At 42.3% G+C, this 15380-nt stretch overlaps 1 protein-coding gene across 1 annotated transcript in view; it reads left to right on the forward strand.

Annotated features, from left to right (window-relative positions):
• atp13a1 (ATPase 13A1) overlaps window positions 1-15380 on the forward strand; it is a 103079-nt gene that overhangs the window by 76583 nt on the left and 11116 nt on the right. The window contains exons 17-23 of the mRNA XM_063035883.1: window positions 1552-1660; window positions 7323-7519; window positions 9476-9572; window positions 10591-10769; window positions 12703-12817; window positions 13381-13577; window positions 14806-14948. Coding sequence (XP_062891953.1) covers window positions 1552-1660; window positions 7323-7519; window positions 9476-9572; window positions 10591-10769; window positions 12703-12817; window positions 13381-13577; window positions 14806-14948 — 1037 coding nt within the window. The remainder of the gene's footprint in view (window positions 1-1551; window positions 1661-7322; window positions 7520-9475; window positions 9573-10590; window positions 10770-12702; window positions 12818-13380; window positions 13578-14805; window positions 14949-15380) is intronic.

The following is a 15380-nucleotide window of genomic DNA, read 5'->3' on the forward strand; positions in this document are numbered from 1 at the left end:
CAGTATGCAGTTACACTACACGTATTATCAATTAGTGGGTTGAGATGGGAGCCATCAACACTTTAAGGAGCCAGGCATTCTGATCTGTGTTAGAACAAGTATCATAGCAGCTGCTTAGCTCTGCTTATCAAAGCAACACTCCAATAGGAATTGTTAACAAATCCCATCCTTGCACCATCCCTTCCTTTTTATACTGACTATATCTCCTATATCTCAGTCCAGATGAAGGGTCTGAACCTGCAGCATCGACTGTCTGTTTCCCTTCAGAGATGGTGCCTGACCCACTGAGTTCCTTTAGCATTTTGTGTGTTGCTTCTGAAATGCTGAATATTTGCTTTAAATTGAATCCTCACATTGCTTGCATCCGGCACAAGGACGAGCTGAATTTGGCCATGAGTTATAAGGAAAGCAATTACGATATACATGTTTAATTAGATTAACTCGCCCTTGATTTTTCTCCCACCTTATTTTTGTTTTTCCCAGCAAATCTTGGTTATCTTACTGTTGTATTTTTTTTAAACCCTCGTTCTCAGCTCTATACTCTCTGCCTTGATGAGGTGCCACACATGAGACTGCTTAACAAGATAAAACAGGAAAGATGCTGGCATGGATAGAGGAATGGCGGACAGGCAGAAGGCAGTGGGTGGGAATAAGGGAGATCTTTTCTAGTTGGCTGCCAATGACTAGTGATGTTCCTCGGTGATCAGTATTGGAACCACTACTTTTCACATTGTTTGTCAATGGTTTGTATAATGCAATTGATGGCTTTGTGGCAAAGTTTGATGATATGAAGGTGGGTGGAGGAGTAGGTAGTGCTGAGGAAGCAATGCGTTGCAACAGGACTTAGTCAAATTAGTAACCACTTAGAGTATTGTCAACAGTTTTAGGCCCCATATCTCAAAGGATGTGTTATTGAAGACAATCCAGAGGAGGTTCAAAAGGATGATTCTGGGAATGAAAGGGTTAACATACGAGTGTTTGACAGCTTTGGGCCTGTACTCACTGGAATTTCGGAGAATGCGGGCAATCTCATTAAGACCTACCAAATGCTGAAAGGACTAGATAAGGTGAATGTGGCGAGGATGCTTCCTATGGTGGGGGTTTCCAGAACTAGAGGGCACAGCTTCAAAATTGAGGGGTGACCTTTCAGAATGGAGGTAAGGAGGAATTTTTTTAAACTAGAGAGGCGACTCTGTGGAGTGGTCTGCCACAGACAGCAGTGCAGGCCAAGTCCATTGGTATATTTAAGGCAGAAGTGATAGTTTCCTGATCGGTCAGGATATTGAAGGATATGGTGAATATGATGTTGTGGGGGATCCAGGATCCAGGATCAGCCATGATGGAATGGTGGAACAGACTCGATGGGCTGAATGGCCTAATTCTTCTGTGTCTTATGGTCTTATGCTGCCTTCAACAGACCCATTTGCATTCTTCCCTCAGTCTACTACCCCTCTTGAAAAGCCTTGTGTCACTTGGAAGTTGGGGGGCATTCTTTTCTCCTGGACCACGCTGTCCATCTTTCACTCATTCTGTTCCTCTGGCTTTCTGCAGGTAGTTATGATCACTGGTGATAACCCACTGACGGCTTGCCATGTAGCCCGTGAACTCCACTTCATCCAGAAAGCGCACACTCTTGTCCTCCAGGCACCACAGAATGAAGGTAAAGCCTTTGCCTTGCTCTTGCCTAATATGTTTGCCTTTTCTTTAAAAGGAGCAGAGAATGGGGCTGTTTTACTATTGTCTGTTCAAAATCAATGTGAGCATGTACATGTTTTGTGTAACAGGTAACCGATTATGCAGTTTAATCCAGACAAGTGTGAGGTGGTTTGTGATCACTAATGAAGTTAGGACTTGGCGATCCTTAGTTACAAGGTTTTGGACTATTTAAAATAAACAGGTCTTAGACTAATCCAAGGATGCTTGAAAGTGGCAGCAAAGGCAGTTATGGTTGAGGAAAGTTAGTTTGTCATCTGACTGTACATATATACAACCAAACAATCCCTGTGGATCATTCTGCACCCATAAAATGTGTGTCTCACAACGCACAAACCAATATATTACCATAAGTAGCTTAATAAATGAAAATGCATGTAGTGTGCAGCACAGGTAAACAATGATAATACAGTAACAAGCTCGCTGTTGTAGTGATGAGACCTTAGTGGTGGCAGGGTATTCATTAGTCTCTCGGCCTGAGGAAGGAGCTATTAGCCAGTCTGGCAATAGTCCTAGTCCTGATGCTTCTGTACCTCCTTCCTGATGGCAGTGGGCCAAACAGATTGTGGGATGGGTGTTTTGGGTCCTCAACAATGCTTCATCTATATCGCTCTCGATAAACGTCACAGATAGGAGGAGGGCGACTCTGATGATCCTCAGCAATTTTTGCTATCCTTTGCAGGATCCTGCGGTCTGATACCTTGCAGCTCCTGTACCCCACAATGATGCAGCCAGGCAAGACATACTCAGTAGTGCACCTGTAGAAAGCTGCTAGAATGGGGGTAGGGAGCCTTGCATGCCTCAATCTTCCTAGAAAAGCTAGACCAGGGGTTCCCAACTTTTTTCTGACATGGAACCCTACCATGAACTGAGGGGTCTCTGGACCACAGGTTGGGAACCCTGGTATGGACGCTGCTGCCTTGACTAGTGAGGTGTTGAGTCCAGGTTGGATTGTTGGTTATCTGCACACCATGGAACGTTGTGCTCTTAATCTCTCCCTAGCAGAGCATTGATGTGCAATGGAGAATGGTTGACCTTTACCTTCCTGAAGTCCACAATTATCTCTTCTGTCCACATTGAGACTGGGGTTGTTCTCGCACCATTTGACAAGACTCTGTATGCCAACTCATCATTGTTGATGAGGCCAGCTACTGTAGTTTCATCAGCAAGTTGATGAAGTTTGGGCTGAATCTTGCAGTACAGTCTTGAGTAGGCAGTCTACACAACTCTGGGGGGACACCAGTGCTCAGCATCTTGGAGCTCGATGTTGCTGCCAACTCTGACTGGGGTCTTTCCATCAACAAGTCAGATCCATTTGCAGAGAGGAGATTTAAGTCCCAACTAGGGCAGTTTACCCACCAGCCTCTGAGAGACAGTCATGTTAAATGTTGGGTTGAAGTCAATGAACAAAATCCTGGCACAGCTCTAGCCGTCAGCAGACTTTGAATCTGGTGCACTTAGGCAGGGGTTCCCAACCTTTATTTAATGCTATAGACCTAACCATTAAGCAAGAGGTCTGTGGATCCCAGAATGGGAGCCCCTGAACTAGGGTTTCTGGTTTGTGAGAACTCAGTATGTTCTCAAAGGTGCATACTCATGCATGCAGGTTTAGAAGTTGCTGACAGTTATGGCGTCCTCATTTAGATATGACTGTGGTTCAGTTCATCAATTCAAAGAAGTCCAGAAAACACTTCTCCACCTCCCTTAAACACACTTGAAATCCTCACCACTGGTGCTTCAGTCCTTAGTTTGAAAGTAGAAATACAGCCAGGTGATCAGACTTGCTAAAATGCTGGCAAAGAAGGCAGGTAAGTGTCGTTGATAGTGGTGCAATGTGGTCAGGTCACTCATCTGAGTGCTACTGGTACCATGTAACCCAGTGCTGTGGCGTGGTCGGGTGGTCAGCGAATAAACTGGCTCCCCCACCAGGCTTGCCTGGTGAGGAGGGTGGCTAGACACCCTGCAGGACGAGAAACAAGACCTGTCAAAGGGCGGATGAATCCTCTCGTAGGGTCAACGGCCATCTAGCAAGCACGTGCCATGAAGCGCGGAAAGGGCATCCCTTGCATCGGAGCTTGGTGTGGCCATTCACTGCAACAGAACTTCCCTCAACCGTCTTGGACCCCATCATGCCGCTGGATCCGGGAGGGGATGTTGGGAGGGTGGGTCTGGACCTGTACAACCCCCTACTCACCTAAAATCTATTCACACACACACACTGTTCCTCTCTGAGGAGTGGGGTACCCCACTAACTGACAGAAAGGGACCATCATCATCCTATGGGATGGATAGCCAGAAGAAGAAGATACAGTGGCATGCAAAAGTTTGGGCACCCCTGGTCAAAATTTCTGTTACTGTGAGTAGTTAAGTGAGTAGAGGATGAACTGATCTCCAAAAGTCAAAGTTAAAGATGAAACATTCTTTTCAATATTTTAAGCAAGATTGGTGTATTATTTTTGTTTTTTACAATTCTAGAATGGGAGAAAAAAGGAAAGGAGCACCATGCAAAAGTTTGGGCACCCCAAGAGATTTGAGCTCTCAGGAAGCTTTTACCAAGGTCTCAGACCTTAATTAGCTTGTTAGGGCTATGGCTTGTTCACAGTCATCATTAGGAAAGGCCAGGTGATGCAAATTTCAAAGCTTTATGAATACCCTGACTCCTCAAACCTTGTCCCAACAATCAGCAGCCATGGGCTCCTCTAAGCAGCTGCCTAGCACTCTGAAAATTAAAATAAATGATGCCCACAAGGCAGGAGAAGGCTATAAGAAGATAGCAAAGCGTTTTCAGGTAGCTGTTTCCTCAGTTTGTAATGTAATCAAGAAATAGCAGTTAACAGGAACAGTGGAGGTCAAGTTGAGGTCTGGAAGACCAAGAAAGCTTTCCGAGAGAACTGCTCGTAGGATTGCGAGAAAGGCAAATCAAAACCCCAGTTTAACTACAAAAGACCTTCAGGAAGATTTAGCAGACCCTGGAGTGATGGTGCACTGTTCTACTATGCAGCGACACTTGCACAAATATGACCTTCATGGAAGAGTCATCAGAAGAAAACCTTTCCTGCGTCCTCACCGCAAAATTCAGCGTCAGAAGTTTGCAAAGGAACATCTTAAACAAACCTGATGCATTTTGGCAACAAGTTCTGTGGACTGATGTAGGTAAAATAGAATTTTTTGGTTGCAATGAGCAAGGGCATGTTTGGTGAAAAAAAGGGTGCCAAATTTCATGAAAAGAACAACTCTTCCAACTGTTAAGCACAGGGGTGGATCGATCATGCTTTAGGCTTGTGTTGCAGCCAGTGGCATGGGGAACAACGGGGTAAAGGGAAGAATGAATTCAATTAAGTACCAGCAAGTTCTAGAAGCAAACATCACACCGTCTGTATTTTTTAAAAAAAGAGCTGAAGTTGAAAAGAGGATGTCTTCTACAACAGAATAATGGTCCTAAACACACCTCAAAATCCATAATGGCCTACCTCAAGAGGTGCAAGCTGAAGGTTTTGCCATGGCCCTCACAGTCCCCTGACCTAAACATCATCGAAAATCTGTGGATAGACCTCAAAAGAGCAGTGCATGCAAGACAGCCCAAGAATCTCACAGCACTAGAAGCCTTCTGCAAGGAAGAATGGGTGAAAATCCCCCAAACAAGAATTGAAAGCCTCTTAGCTGGCTACAGAAAGCGTTTACAAGCTGTGATACTTGCCAAAGGGGGTGTTACTAAGTACTGACCATGCAGGGTGCCCAAACTTTTGGTTCGGGCCCTTGTTATTTTGAAACTGTAAAAGATGGAAATAAAAAAGTATTCTTAAAAAAATTAAAGAAATGCCATCTTTAACTTTATGCTGTTTGGAAATCAGGTCATCTTTTACTTAACTATTCACAGTAACAGAAATTTTGACCGGGGTGCTCAAACTTTTGCATGCCACTGTATAACAGTGATCAAGAATATTGGTCCTCTGTTTATGCAGGTGACCTGTTGGTGATAGTTCATCAGAGACTTCAAGTTGGACTGGTTGATTAGGACAGCATCAGTGTACTGTCTTGTGACTTACCACATAATTTTGGTGTTCATCTCCTCCAGTGTCAGCGTGACATTTGCCAGGAGTGAAAAGTACTCCACTATAAGGATGACGGTGGAGATCTCCCTCAGCAGGTAGCACTGGAAACATTTGACTGCCTCATGTTCTGGACCTGGGGAGCAGAACTAACATAGAAGCAACATGCCTGTGCACCACAGTGCTTTAGTGAAGCAAATGCTGCAGCCTCTGCCTTTACCACATGTTACTGCCCAGTTCTGTGAGCTGAAGTGCTTTGTTTTGATTGTGGAGTAACTTAGCTTGGTCAGCATGTATGAATTGAGCAGAAGAGCCTGTTTCTGTACTGTATAACTTTATCTCTGCCCCTTAGTAGTTTTAGCTAGGAAAAATGGAAGCAACTCCCAGTAGATCAGAATTTGTGGGAGAAGCAGTGAGATTTCAACAATGATTTCCATCAGAACTTGGAAAACCATTAGGAATAGTGATATGGTTACATTGGAACAAACAACACTGTTAGTGAAGTTTTCTAGCTCTTGAGAAAGTTGCTTTAAAACCTAAATTTGTTGCCTTTAAGCTGTTATCCAAAATATTAATGCCTTATAAAGGGTTTGGTGAACATCCCCTCTACTGGTATGGTTTGGAAATGCACCTGTAAAAGTTAGAGCGTAGACAATATAAATGGCAGTATTGCATCTAGCTGTTTGTGGAGCTGTTTGATCCTCAGACAAGTATATTTTATTGCAAGTTATAATAACTTATCCAAAGTCTGTAGATATCTTTTCCTGAAGTATAGATGGTATTCTGATTAAGTATTGCATCATTTCTAATGATTTTTAGCAGGCATTACCTCGGGATAATCAAGTGGCAGCTCAATTATTTATTGTGATTCCTGGTTTACTCAGTGCAGTGTGTTATCACAGTGGAAGCCTGATTGGTTATTATTGAAAGAAAGGACCAGATTAACAACAAAACCAGGATATTGAACATTATTTCTAACTTGTTGCACTTGTGCCAATTCATACCTTGTTAATTTGGGGCACTTCTGTTCTGAAGCCTGCACATTCTAATTTGCAGTGACCCCTGGTAAAACTGCAGTTAGTGTCAAGTCATGTCAGTCCTTGTTTAATGAAAGCTTTGTCTGGAAACCAAATGTGCTCACACATCCCACTCATTCAGAGTTGCTGAATGGATCCTACATTAGCAGAATTGTACGGCATCAGGCAAATGGAAGATACTGCAGGCTTCTCTTGAAAGTAAGGTAATGTTTTCTAGATGATCAGTGCAGCTGATCATGATGGAAACCAGATGCTGCCTAGTGTCAGTTCTGGCTGGCATTGTTTTGTGGAAAACTGTGGGGGGAGGGGGTGAGATCATCAAGCCTGCACAAACATCTTACTTGGTATGTTGAAATTCTACATGATCAGCACTAAATTAAGGGGAAGTGACTAATGTGTGGAAATATAAGCATGCATTAAAAATTTGTTGGCAGAACTTCCCAGAGAGCCTTGGGTTTTGAAGTTGTGTATGTAGATTACTGTCCTTGTTTCTAAAGGCTGGTTGTTCTATATTAATCCTCAGATGCTACATGGCAATGGGAGTCCATTGATGGCACGATTACTGTTCCCATGATAACACAATCCAGTGAATTAACCCAAGACTACAACCTGTGTATGACTGGAGAAGGCCTTAATTACCTAGTTACAGTGGACAAGCCATTTCTGATGAAGCTTATGCCTCACATCCAGGTGTTTGCCCGGGTTGCACCGAAACAGAAGGTTAGACTTTACAATAAAGCTCGTATTATCATTAAGCTTTCATAGTAGTAACACCCAAGCAATGTTCCCTCTAAGGTGTTTTCCACGCACGCATCTTTTGCTACTAGCGCACAAAGGAATTGCACAAAGAATTTGCGCCGTGAGGATGGATTTTGGGAGCTCAGGAGCCACTGCATGTGGCTGCTGCTGAATCCGTAGTATTTCTGTTCCATTGACGTGTGCTGTTAATGCATTAAATTAATGGATCGATAATTCTCAAATTGTGTTTATTTTACTCTCCGCAAATTTTTATTTACACTGACTTACTCCGACTCGGGACTCAACAGCAGCTGTGGGCAGCGGCTCCTGAGCTCCCCAGCTTCCCCTGGTCCTAACGTTCATCGTGACGCGAATTCCTTTGTGCGCTAGTAACAAAAGATATGTGCGGACACCTTGGAGGTAATTCACAGAAGTGTAAAAACCAAGCCTGGCACTAAGCCAAGGAGATACTGCTACAGTAGTTCCCAGTCTTCGGGGATGAAAGCCTAGTTTGTTCAGCATGAAAAAAATTCTTCTCTTATCTGGCCTCCCTCACTCACCCACTCTCTACCCCTGAATAAAAACCCAGTGACTTTTCTGGAGCCCTGCTTCAAAGAAACTGGGGCTGTCTAAAGATTCTTGGGGACTGCTGGCAGCCCTGTTGCTGGAGCAACTAGCAGGTCAAATATTCTACTTTGAGCTTTATCAACAAATTAGTGGTTGTGATATTAAAATCTCATGCACCTTATCATCCTTACCACTGCTCTTTTTATTTAGAGATAACAGCATGGTAATAGGCCCTTCTGACCCAAAGAGTCCCCAATTGACCAATTTGCCTATTCATCCGTATGTCTTTGGAACGTGAGAAGAGCCCAGAGCACCTGGAAGAAATCCATGCAGTCATGGAAGAAGATACAAACTCCTTACAGACAATGTGGAATTGAAGCTGGGTCTCTAGTGCTGTAAATGTGTTATGCTAACCACTACACTACCACTCCGCTCTTGTTCACTTCCTAGCTAGAGGGTCTTGCATTTCAGTCGGGGAATCAGTGCATTAGGATTCAAATATAGTTGGTGTCTAACAAAACAGCTAGGTTGAGTTTATACAGAAGGTGTGTAGATAGTTCTATTTGACTGTAGGTGTGGCTACCATAGGCTCTTGGCTTTAAGGAGGTAGAAGTAGGCATGGGTAGAACCACAGAGGGATTTGAGTACAATTTTTGAATCAGAGTATGGACTAATTGGGTACACCATAGATCACAGTTCACTAGGTTTTCCCAGGACTATAGTCCAAACCAATTCCCCATGAGAAAGTAGTTTTATTTTAACAAACCCATGTTTTATTCATGATTTTAAAATTGATTCAGTCATCACTGCATGTGGGCTTGCTGTAACCCTCCACTTAAAGGATCAAGAATTCAAGGAGTATCTTTATTTGCTATATACATTTATACGTATCAGGAATTTGCTCTGGTCAGGGTGTAACATGCAACAAAAACAACAAAATTCAACAATTATTAAGAATACATTTTATAAAAATAAAGTTAGAGGTTAAGGTACGGATATGGGATAAAATGTGCATAATGCATAAATACAAGCATGTAATTGCAAAGTAAACATTGTAAAATGTGATTTAAAATGTTTAGTGCAGTGATGGGGTAGAAGAGAGGGGTTGGGGTGGGGAGTGGGGCTATCTAGAATGCTCAATCAGATGAATTACCTGGGGGAAGAACGTTTGAGATACTGTGAAGTGCCAACAGCTTGACTTTATGAAGGTTTTAATTCCCCTTTTATGAAGGAATTGGCCTGCTTCAACATGGTGATGGACTTCTTTTTCCGATGAATCTCTTGAAAGAGTTTCTCCTAGTTTCAGGTAATGTTTGTTCAGCTTTCATAGTGAGCTGTCTGTGAGTGAATGCCTTTCCCTTCTCTGTGCAGGAGCTTGTAATCACCAGTTTTAAGAGCCTGGGTTACACAACGTTGATGTGTGGTGATGGAACTAATGACGTTGGAGCCTTAAAGCATGCTGATGTTGGTAAGTCTGAATAGTTCATTCACGGTGCATGGCAAGTTGCATTGATGTAACAAAATATTGTTATCCTGTCGAAGTACTTAGTGTTGAATTCAAACACTCGTCAAGTTCTCTGGAAACTATAATGACTGATGCTTTTTGTCAGTTTGCCAGTCTTCCATCCTGCAGACCTCTAAGTTATCCACTCCATTTATTTTTATTTTAATTTTATCTGATTTTAATTTTTATTTCCATCAAATTAAACTTAATTTTGGTCTTATTTGGAAAGATTTTCTGCTTTTGGTTGTACTTGATTGAGTTTTGAAAATCTCCTTCCACTGTCTTCTAATATCTTCCACTGATATTGCTGCTGAGCACTTTACGTACATTACTGTACAAAAGTTTTAGGCACATAGCTAGGGTGTCTAAGACTTTTGTACAGTATTGTAAATATATTTCTTCTGGATTCCCATAACTTCAAACCTTTGGTTATCTGGTATTTATTTAGCCTCTGTTTATTGTGCATCAGTCATAGGTACTTGAGCAACCCATTCAGTTTTTCAACTTCCAGATTTGTCAGATGCTCAAGTTTCTCTGATTTATCTTCTGGGTACCTTGTACTTGTCACAAGACTCCAAATGCACGCCAGGCTTAATTACATCTACAGCAAAAGTCACTTCTCATATCTGTATAACAATGGATTAATGGATTATGGTTGTTCTAATAAGAATACTCTCAATTTGCCTTGAACTGCCTGGAGTTTCACTAAGGCTGTATTGTCTTCCCTTTTTCTTGAGTCATCAGTATCACTGGAGTGAATGTTTCTAATTTCCTTCCCATATATCATGTTTACTAAGACACCAATTCCCCATATACTCTGATACCACAGCCCAACTGTTATCCCTGGGATCTTCAAAATAAACTTGCAATTACCTTGTCCCACAGGTATATGCAATCTCTCCTCTTGTCCCAGGCAACCTGGCTTCAGTTGGTCAAAACTTCTCATAGCTCAGCATTTTTGTCCTTTTTTTTTTGATTCCAGGAGTGGCCTTGCTAGCCAACACTCCCGAGCGGATTCCAGACAAGAAAAGGAAGACAAAAGATGGGATAAGCGATGGGAAATCCTCTGCTTCTAATGCAGGCAGCAACATGAAGCTAAGCTCTCGAGCAGCAAGGCAGCGGTTCATGTCACAGCGAGAGGAACAGCTTGCTCTGCACCGGGTGAGTAATACTGGAATGTTCCCACAAGACAGTCTTGGTTCATTACTTCCAACACTTTATGTAGTTCTGCCTTTTGATACATGTAAGCGCATTTAGTTTGATAGCTTGATTATTTTATAATCGATTCAGTTGAAAGACTTTGTGTTCTAGACTATGTAGACTAGAATACTTTATTCAATTCACTCTGCGTCAGCTTCAGTCTCTAAATGGAACTTCAGTAAATAATTACACCAATCATTTGCAGATTTTCTCATGTTTGTGACACATCAATAAGGTTTTGTAACTCCACGTCATAAAACTAACAAAGGAAAACAAAGTCCGTAATGCGAGTCTCACTTCGTTTTTGCTTCAAGCAAAACAGCAGCATACAATGTGGTAGCGTGATAATGTATGATGTTTATGTACTTCATACATATGAATTATTGAAGCAACAAAGAAAGCTTAATTAAACAAATTACAATGTTACTGAAATATTAATGGTATTTAATATACAACACATACTCAGGTTCTCCCTATAGTTTTCTTTCGTGTGCTATTGAACACTCTTTCAAGTTGTATCTATTGTTTCAGCTCTCTGATCTGACGCCCTGGGGCAGATCAGACCAGCACACCCCATAGTCAAGATACTAGTCAGTAGTCTAGATAATATTTTCAAAAGCTTAACAAAGGAAGAAAAATATTTTAAAGAAACTTTGTCACTCCTACATCAAAACACAAGTCAAAGTGTTATTTCTGTCAAATCAAAATAGTGAGGGATTATGCGAGGCAGTCTCCAAGTGTCAACACACTTCCAGAACCAACATAGCATACCCACAATTCACTAACCCTAACTGTACGCCTTTTGGAATGTGGGAGGAAACTGGAAAACCTGGAGGAAACCCAAGCAGTCACGGGGGAGAACACGAAACGTCAACTGTACCTCTTCCTATAGATGCTGCCTGGCCTGTTGCGTTCACCAGCGTTTTTTATGTGTGTTGATACAAACTCCTTACTGACAGTGGTGGGAATCGAATCCCGATCTTGTAGCTGGCGCTGTAATTGCAATACGCTAACCTCTATACTACCATGCTGATCCATATGTTGTTTATTCGTGTAATTTTGATACACTAACCTCTATACCACCATTGTTTATTCATGTAATTTTGAGAATAGTGCAAGTTCTGCATGGCTAATGTATGTCAGCAGCATGGGAGTTTTGTCTTGAAATTTCAACTTTCCAAGAAAGCCTTTGGGTGTTGTAGTCATACAGCATGGAAACAGGATCTTAGTCCCAACTTGTTATGCTGATTTTGTTTTCGGCATAAAGCCAAGATGTACACAATTTTGTCCTTGATTTACTCCCAAAGCAGTTACTAATTAGAGCATTGAGTTATTGAACTCCCTTAAATACCTGTTCCAGTGCCCATTTCTTCCATTAACAATCATGTGCAACCAGTGGGTGATTATATACAACTAGGACAAGTCTTGTTCTGATGAGATTGAAAGCTCAGGCAACAAGATTGGAATAGGAATGGAGTGAAGGAAGGGGAGGAGTGGTTCACTCCATGTAAAGTGGAACAAGGTCAAGAATGAAGTCAGTGAAAAGCATTAAGGATAAGCACTTAGAGGGTAGAGGACAGACATCCTGAGATGTTGGGCATAGCAAGGATTAGGCAGTGAGAATAAAAAGTGACAGTGGATCGAAGATGGCTGTGATGGGCTGTTTTGTGGAGTTCACAGCGCATATTAAATAGTATTCATTTCCCTCCAGGTCATCTGAGTATTATGGCCACTAGGCTGAGGTTGGAGAGTGACGTAATAAACGAAGGGGTTAGAGGCTTCGGTTGTCTTTACCTGTGGGTCTGTTGCTGGGAATAATCCAGAGTTCGTCTTTATATGTGCAGTCCATATTTCCGTTGTCATTTCTCCATCCACCTTTCCCCTTTTTGTGTAGGAGCGTCTTAACCAGGTGCTGAAAGACCTAGAGGACGACCAGATGCCTATAATTAAACTGGGAGATGCCAGCATTGCAGCACCATTTACTTCTAAGCTGTCGTCCATTATGTGCAGTGAGTATTCTTGTATGATCCCTCACCCTGACTTCAGAATAATGATCAGAAACACACTGCCTTCTGAGTGGTACTGTCAGGGTTTGCTGTGAGGTACTCTGCCTGGTTTTACTCGTCGACTTCCTTGCCTGTACATTGCATTGTGGAAGCTGGAGGAGAGCTGGACATCAGATGTGATGTTTTTCTCTTACTCTGGACTCAGTGTGACTTGGTTTGTTTTATTCTCCTGGCTTTAATTATAAAACTTAAATGTTCTTAAACCAAGTTCAATATTTTAAAATCATTTTGCCTGTTTTTACAAGTCATTAATCACAGGCTGCGGTAATCAGTACTTTAGTTCACTTCTGAGGTGTATGTGCATGAGCACATTCTAGGCTAACGTAAAAGTAATTATTCTATACTTTGTTCTCCGTCTTTCCCAGCAACCATGTAAGATAGCTGATTTTCTATACCCCCCCCCCCCCCAGGAAAAAACACCAATAAGGTCAGGAATACACCTTGAGTTGTGGGCACAAACTGCGTTTAATATTTTTGGTGTTCTCTCCCCCACTGTGTCTCTGCAGTATGCCATGTAATAAAGCAGGGGCGGTGCACATTGGTGACCACACTACAGATGTTTAAGATCCTGGCCTTGAACGCCCTGATCCTCGCCTATAGTCAGAGCGTACTGTACCTGGAAGGGGTTAAGTTCAGTGACTTTCAGGCCACACTCCAAGGACTGCTTTTGGCCGGTTGTTTCCTCTTCATCTCCAGATCCAAGGTAAAGTAAGCTGTGGTTCACGTGTGAATTGACTTGCCCAGACACAATGCTTCATGTATTTGTAATTTCTGTTTACTTAAAGCATCCAGAAGCATTTCTTAAATGTTTTTTAATGTGGTTCTCGGGGTGTGAGTGCTACTGGATGCCCATCCCTGGTTCCCCCGAACTGCTGACTTTTTGAACTATTTCAGAGCACATTTTAACAGTCAGTCATGTTGCTATTGGTCTGTAGTCACAAGTGCCAGACGAGGGCTCTTTCCTGCCCTGAGAATTCTCAGTGAACCAGACTAATTTTTATGGGGATCAGTTGGTTTTGTCACTGTTACTAAGATGAGTTGCTTTTTGTTTTGATTCCGGATTATTAGGTGAATGTAATCTCCAGCCGTCACGTTGTGTGAACTGAGAGTCCAGGCCTGTGAGCTAACTAGATGTAGGGAAGTTGTGGTCATTTTGGCCTTGTCTAATTTTAGACTGTTGTGAAATTTTGTGAAAAGAATGAATCAGTTGCCCCTTGGTAACAGCTGACCCCAATGACAACGAGCTGAGGATTCATTTGGAATCTGCAGTAGGAACCCAAGGGCAATTGGTATTTTCTGAACTGCTTAAGTAGTTAACATGGGAAGGTTTTGTGATAACTCTGCTCCTCATTGTTGCCAGAAAACATTAGGGTGGTGCCGTACAGGTTGGTTGGTAGGTGACAAAACTACAGGGGCTATGTGAACACATGAGAGGGAATGGGATTTCTGAAATCAGGTGGACTTGCACCAAATGACTTCCTACATTGTAATTTTTTAAAAAAGGGAGGAAAATCTATGCATAGAGGATTGTATGGCATGGGTACCGACCATTTGGACCAACTCGTCCAGGCGATCAGAGGGCACTCTTGCATACTTACAGCATGGCCTAACAACTAGGTCCATAACCCTCCAATGCTCGACTGATTCAAGTGTTCCTGAGACAATATAATACTACCAGTGACCCAGCTTCAACTAGTCCTGGATTATTTAACCATTCCAGTTTTGGGTTCAACTGACCTAGGATTTGTTTGTGGGGGTTGTGGTGGGGTCATGAGGGACTTACCTGAGCCTGGCTTCCTGACTAAGGTCAAGTAATCTGGTAAGCTGGTGAGTGTGTGTGAGATGTGTGGACTGGCTGCAGGGTGAAGTACACTGGGAGATGTGATGCACAACAGTTCACTCTAATTTGCTGTTTTCCTGATCTCCTGCAGCCACTGAAGTCCCTGTCCAAGGTACGTCCATTGCCAAACATATTCAACTTGTACACCATCCTCACGGTCCTGCTGCAGTTTACAGTCCACTTCATCAGCTTAGTATTTTTGTACAGGACGGCACAAGAACACTCCTCCTTCAGGTGAGGCTCTCTTCTCTTTCACCCCTGACTTGTTAATTCTAGATAGTTCCGAGAATAGAAAGGGGCTTGCGTAAGGATTGCACGTGCACTTCCCTTGTGTGAATTTGCCAATTTCTATCGCTGTATTCAGTTTGTCTTTTGAGGCTTTAAAGTTTGTCTGTGTGTATATGTAATTAAATAAGTAGTGTTTGTGGTACATTTATTTCAAAGTATATACTATATACAATATACAATCTTGAGATTCATCTTCTTGCAGGCAGCCACAAAATAAAGAAACACAATAACGCCTGTTTAAAGATAAACTCTCACACAAGAAGACCATCAAACTCCCATTGTGTGGGGGGAAAAAACAAATCGTGCAAACATTTGTTTTAAAAAGTAAACAAATAACATTAACCACAGTCTCAAAGTGTGTCCCCACAGCCGTGAGGC

The sequence above is a fragment of the Mobula hypostoma genome, chromosome 29 (assembly GCF_963921235.1).
Source record: "Mobula hypostoma chromosome 29, sMobHyp1.1, whole genome shotgun sequence".
Lineage (NCBI taxonomy): Eukaryota > Metazoa > Chordata > Chondrichthyes > Myliobatiformes > Myliobatidae > Mobula > Mobula hypostoma.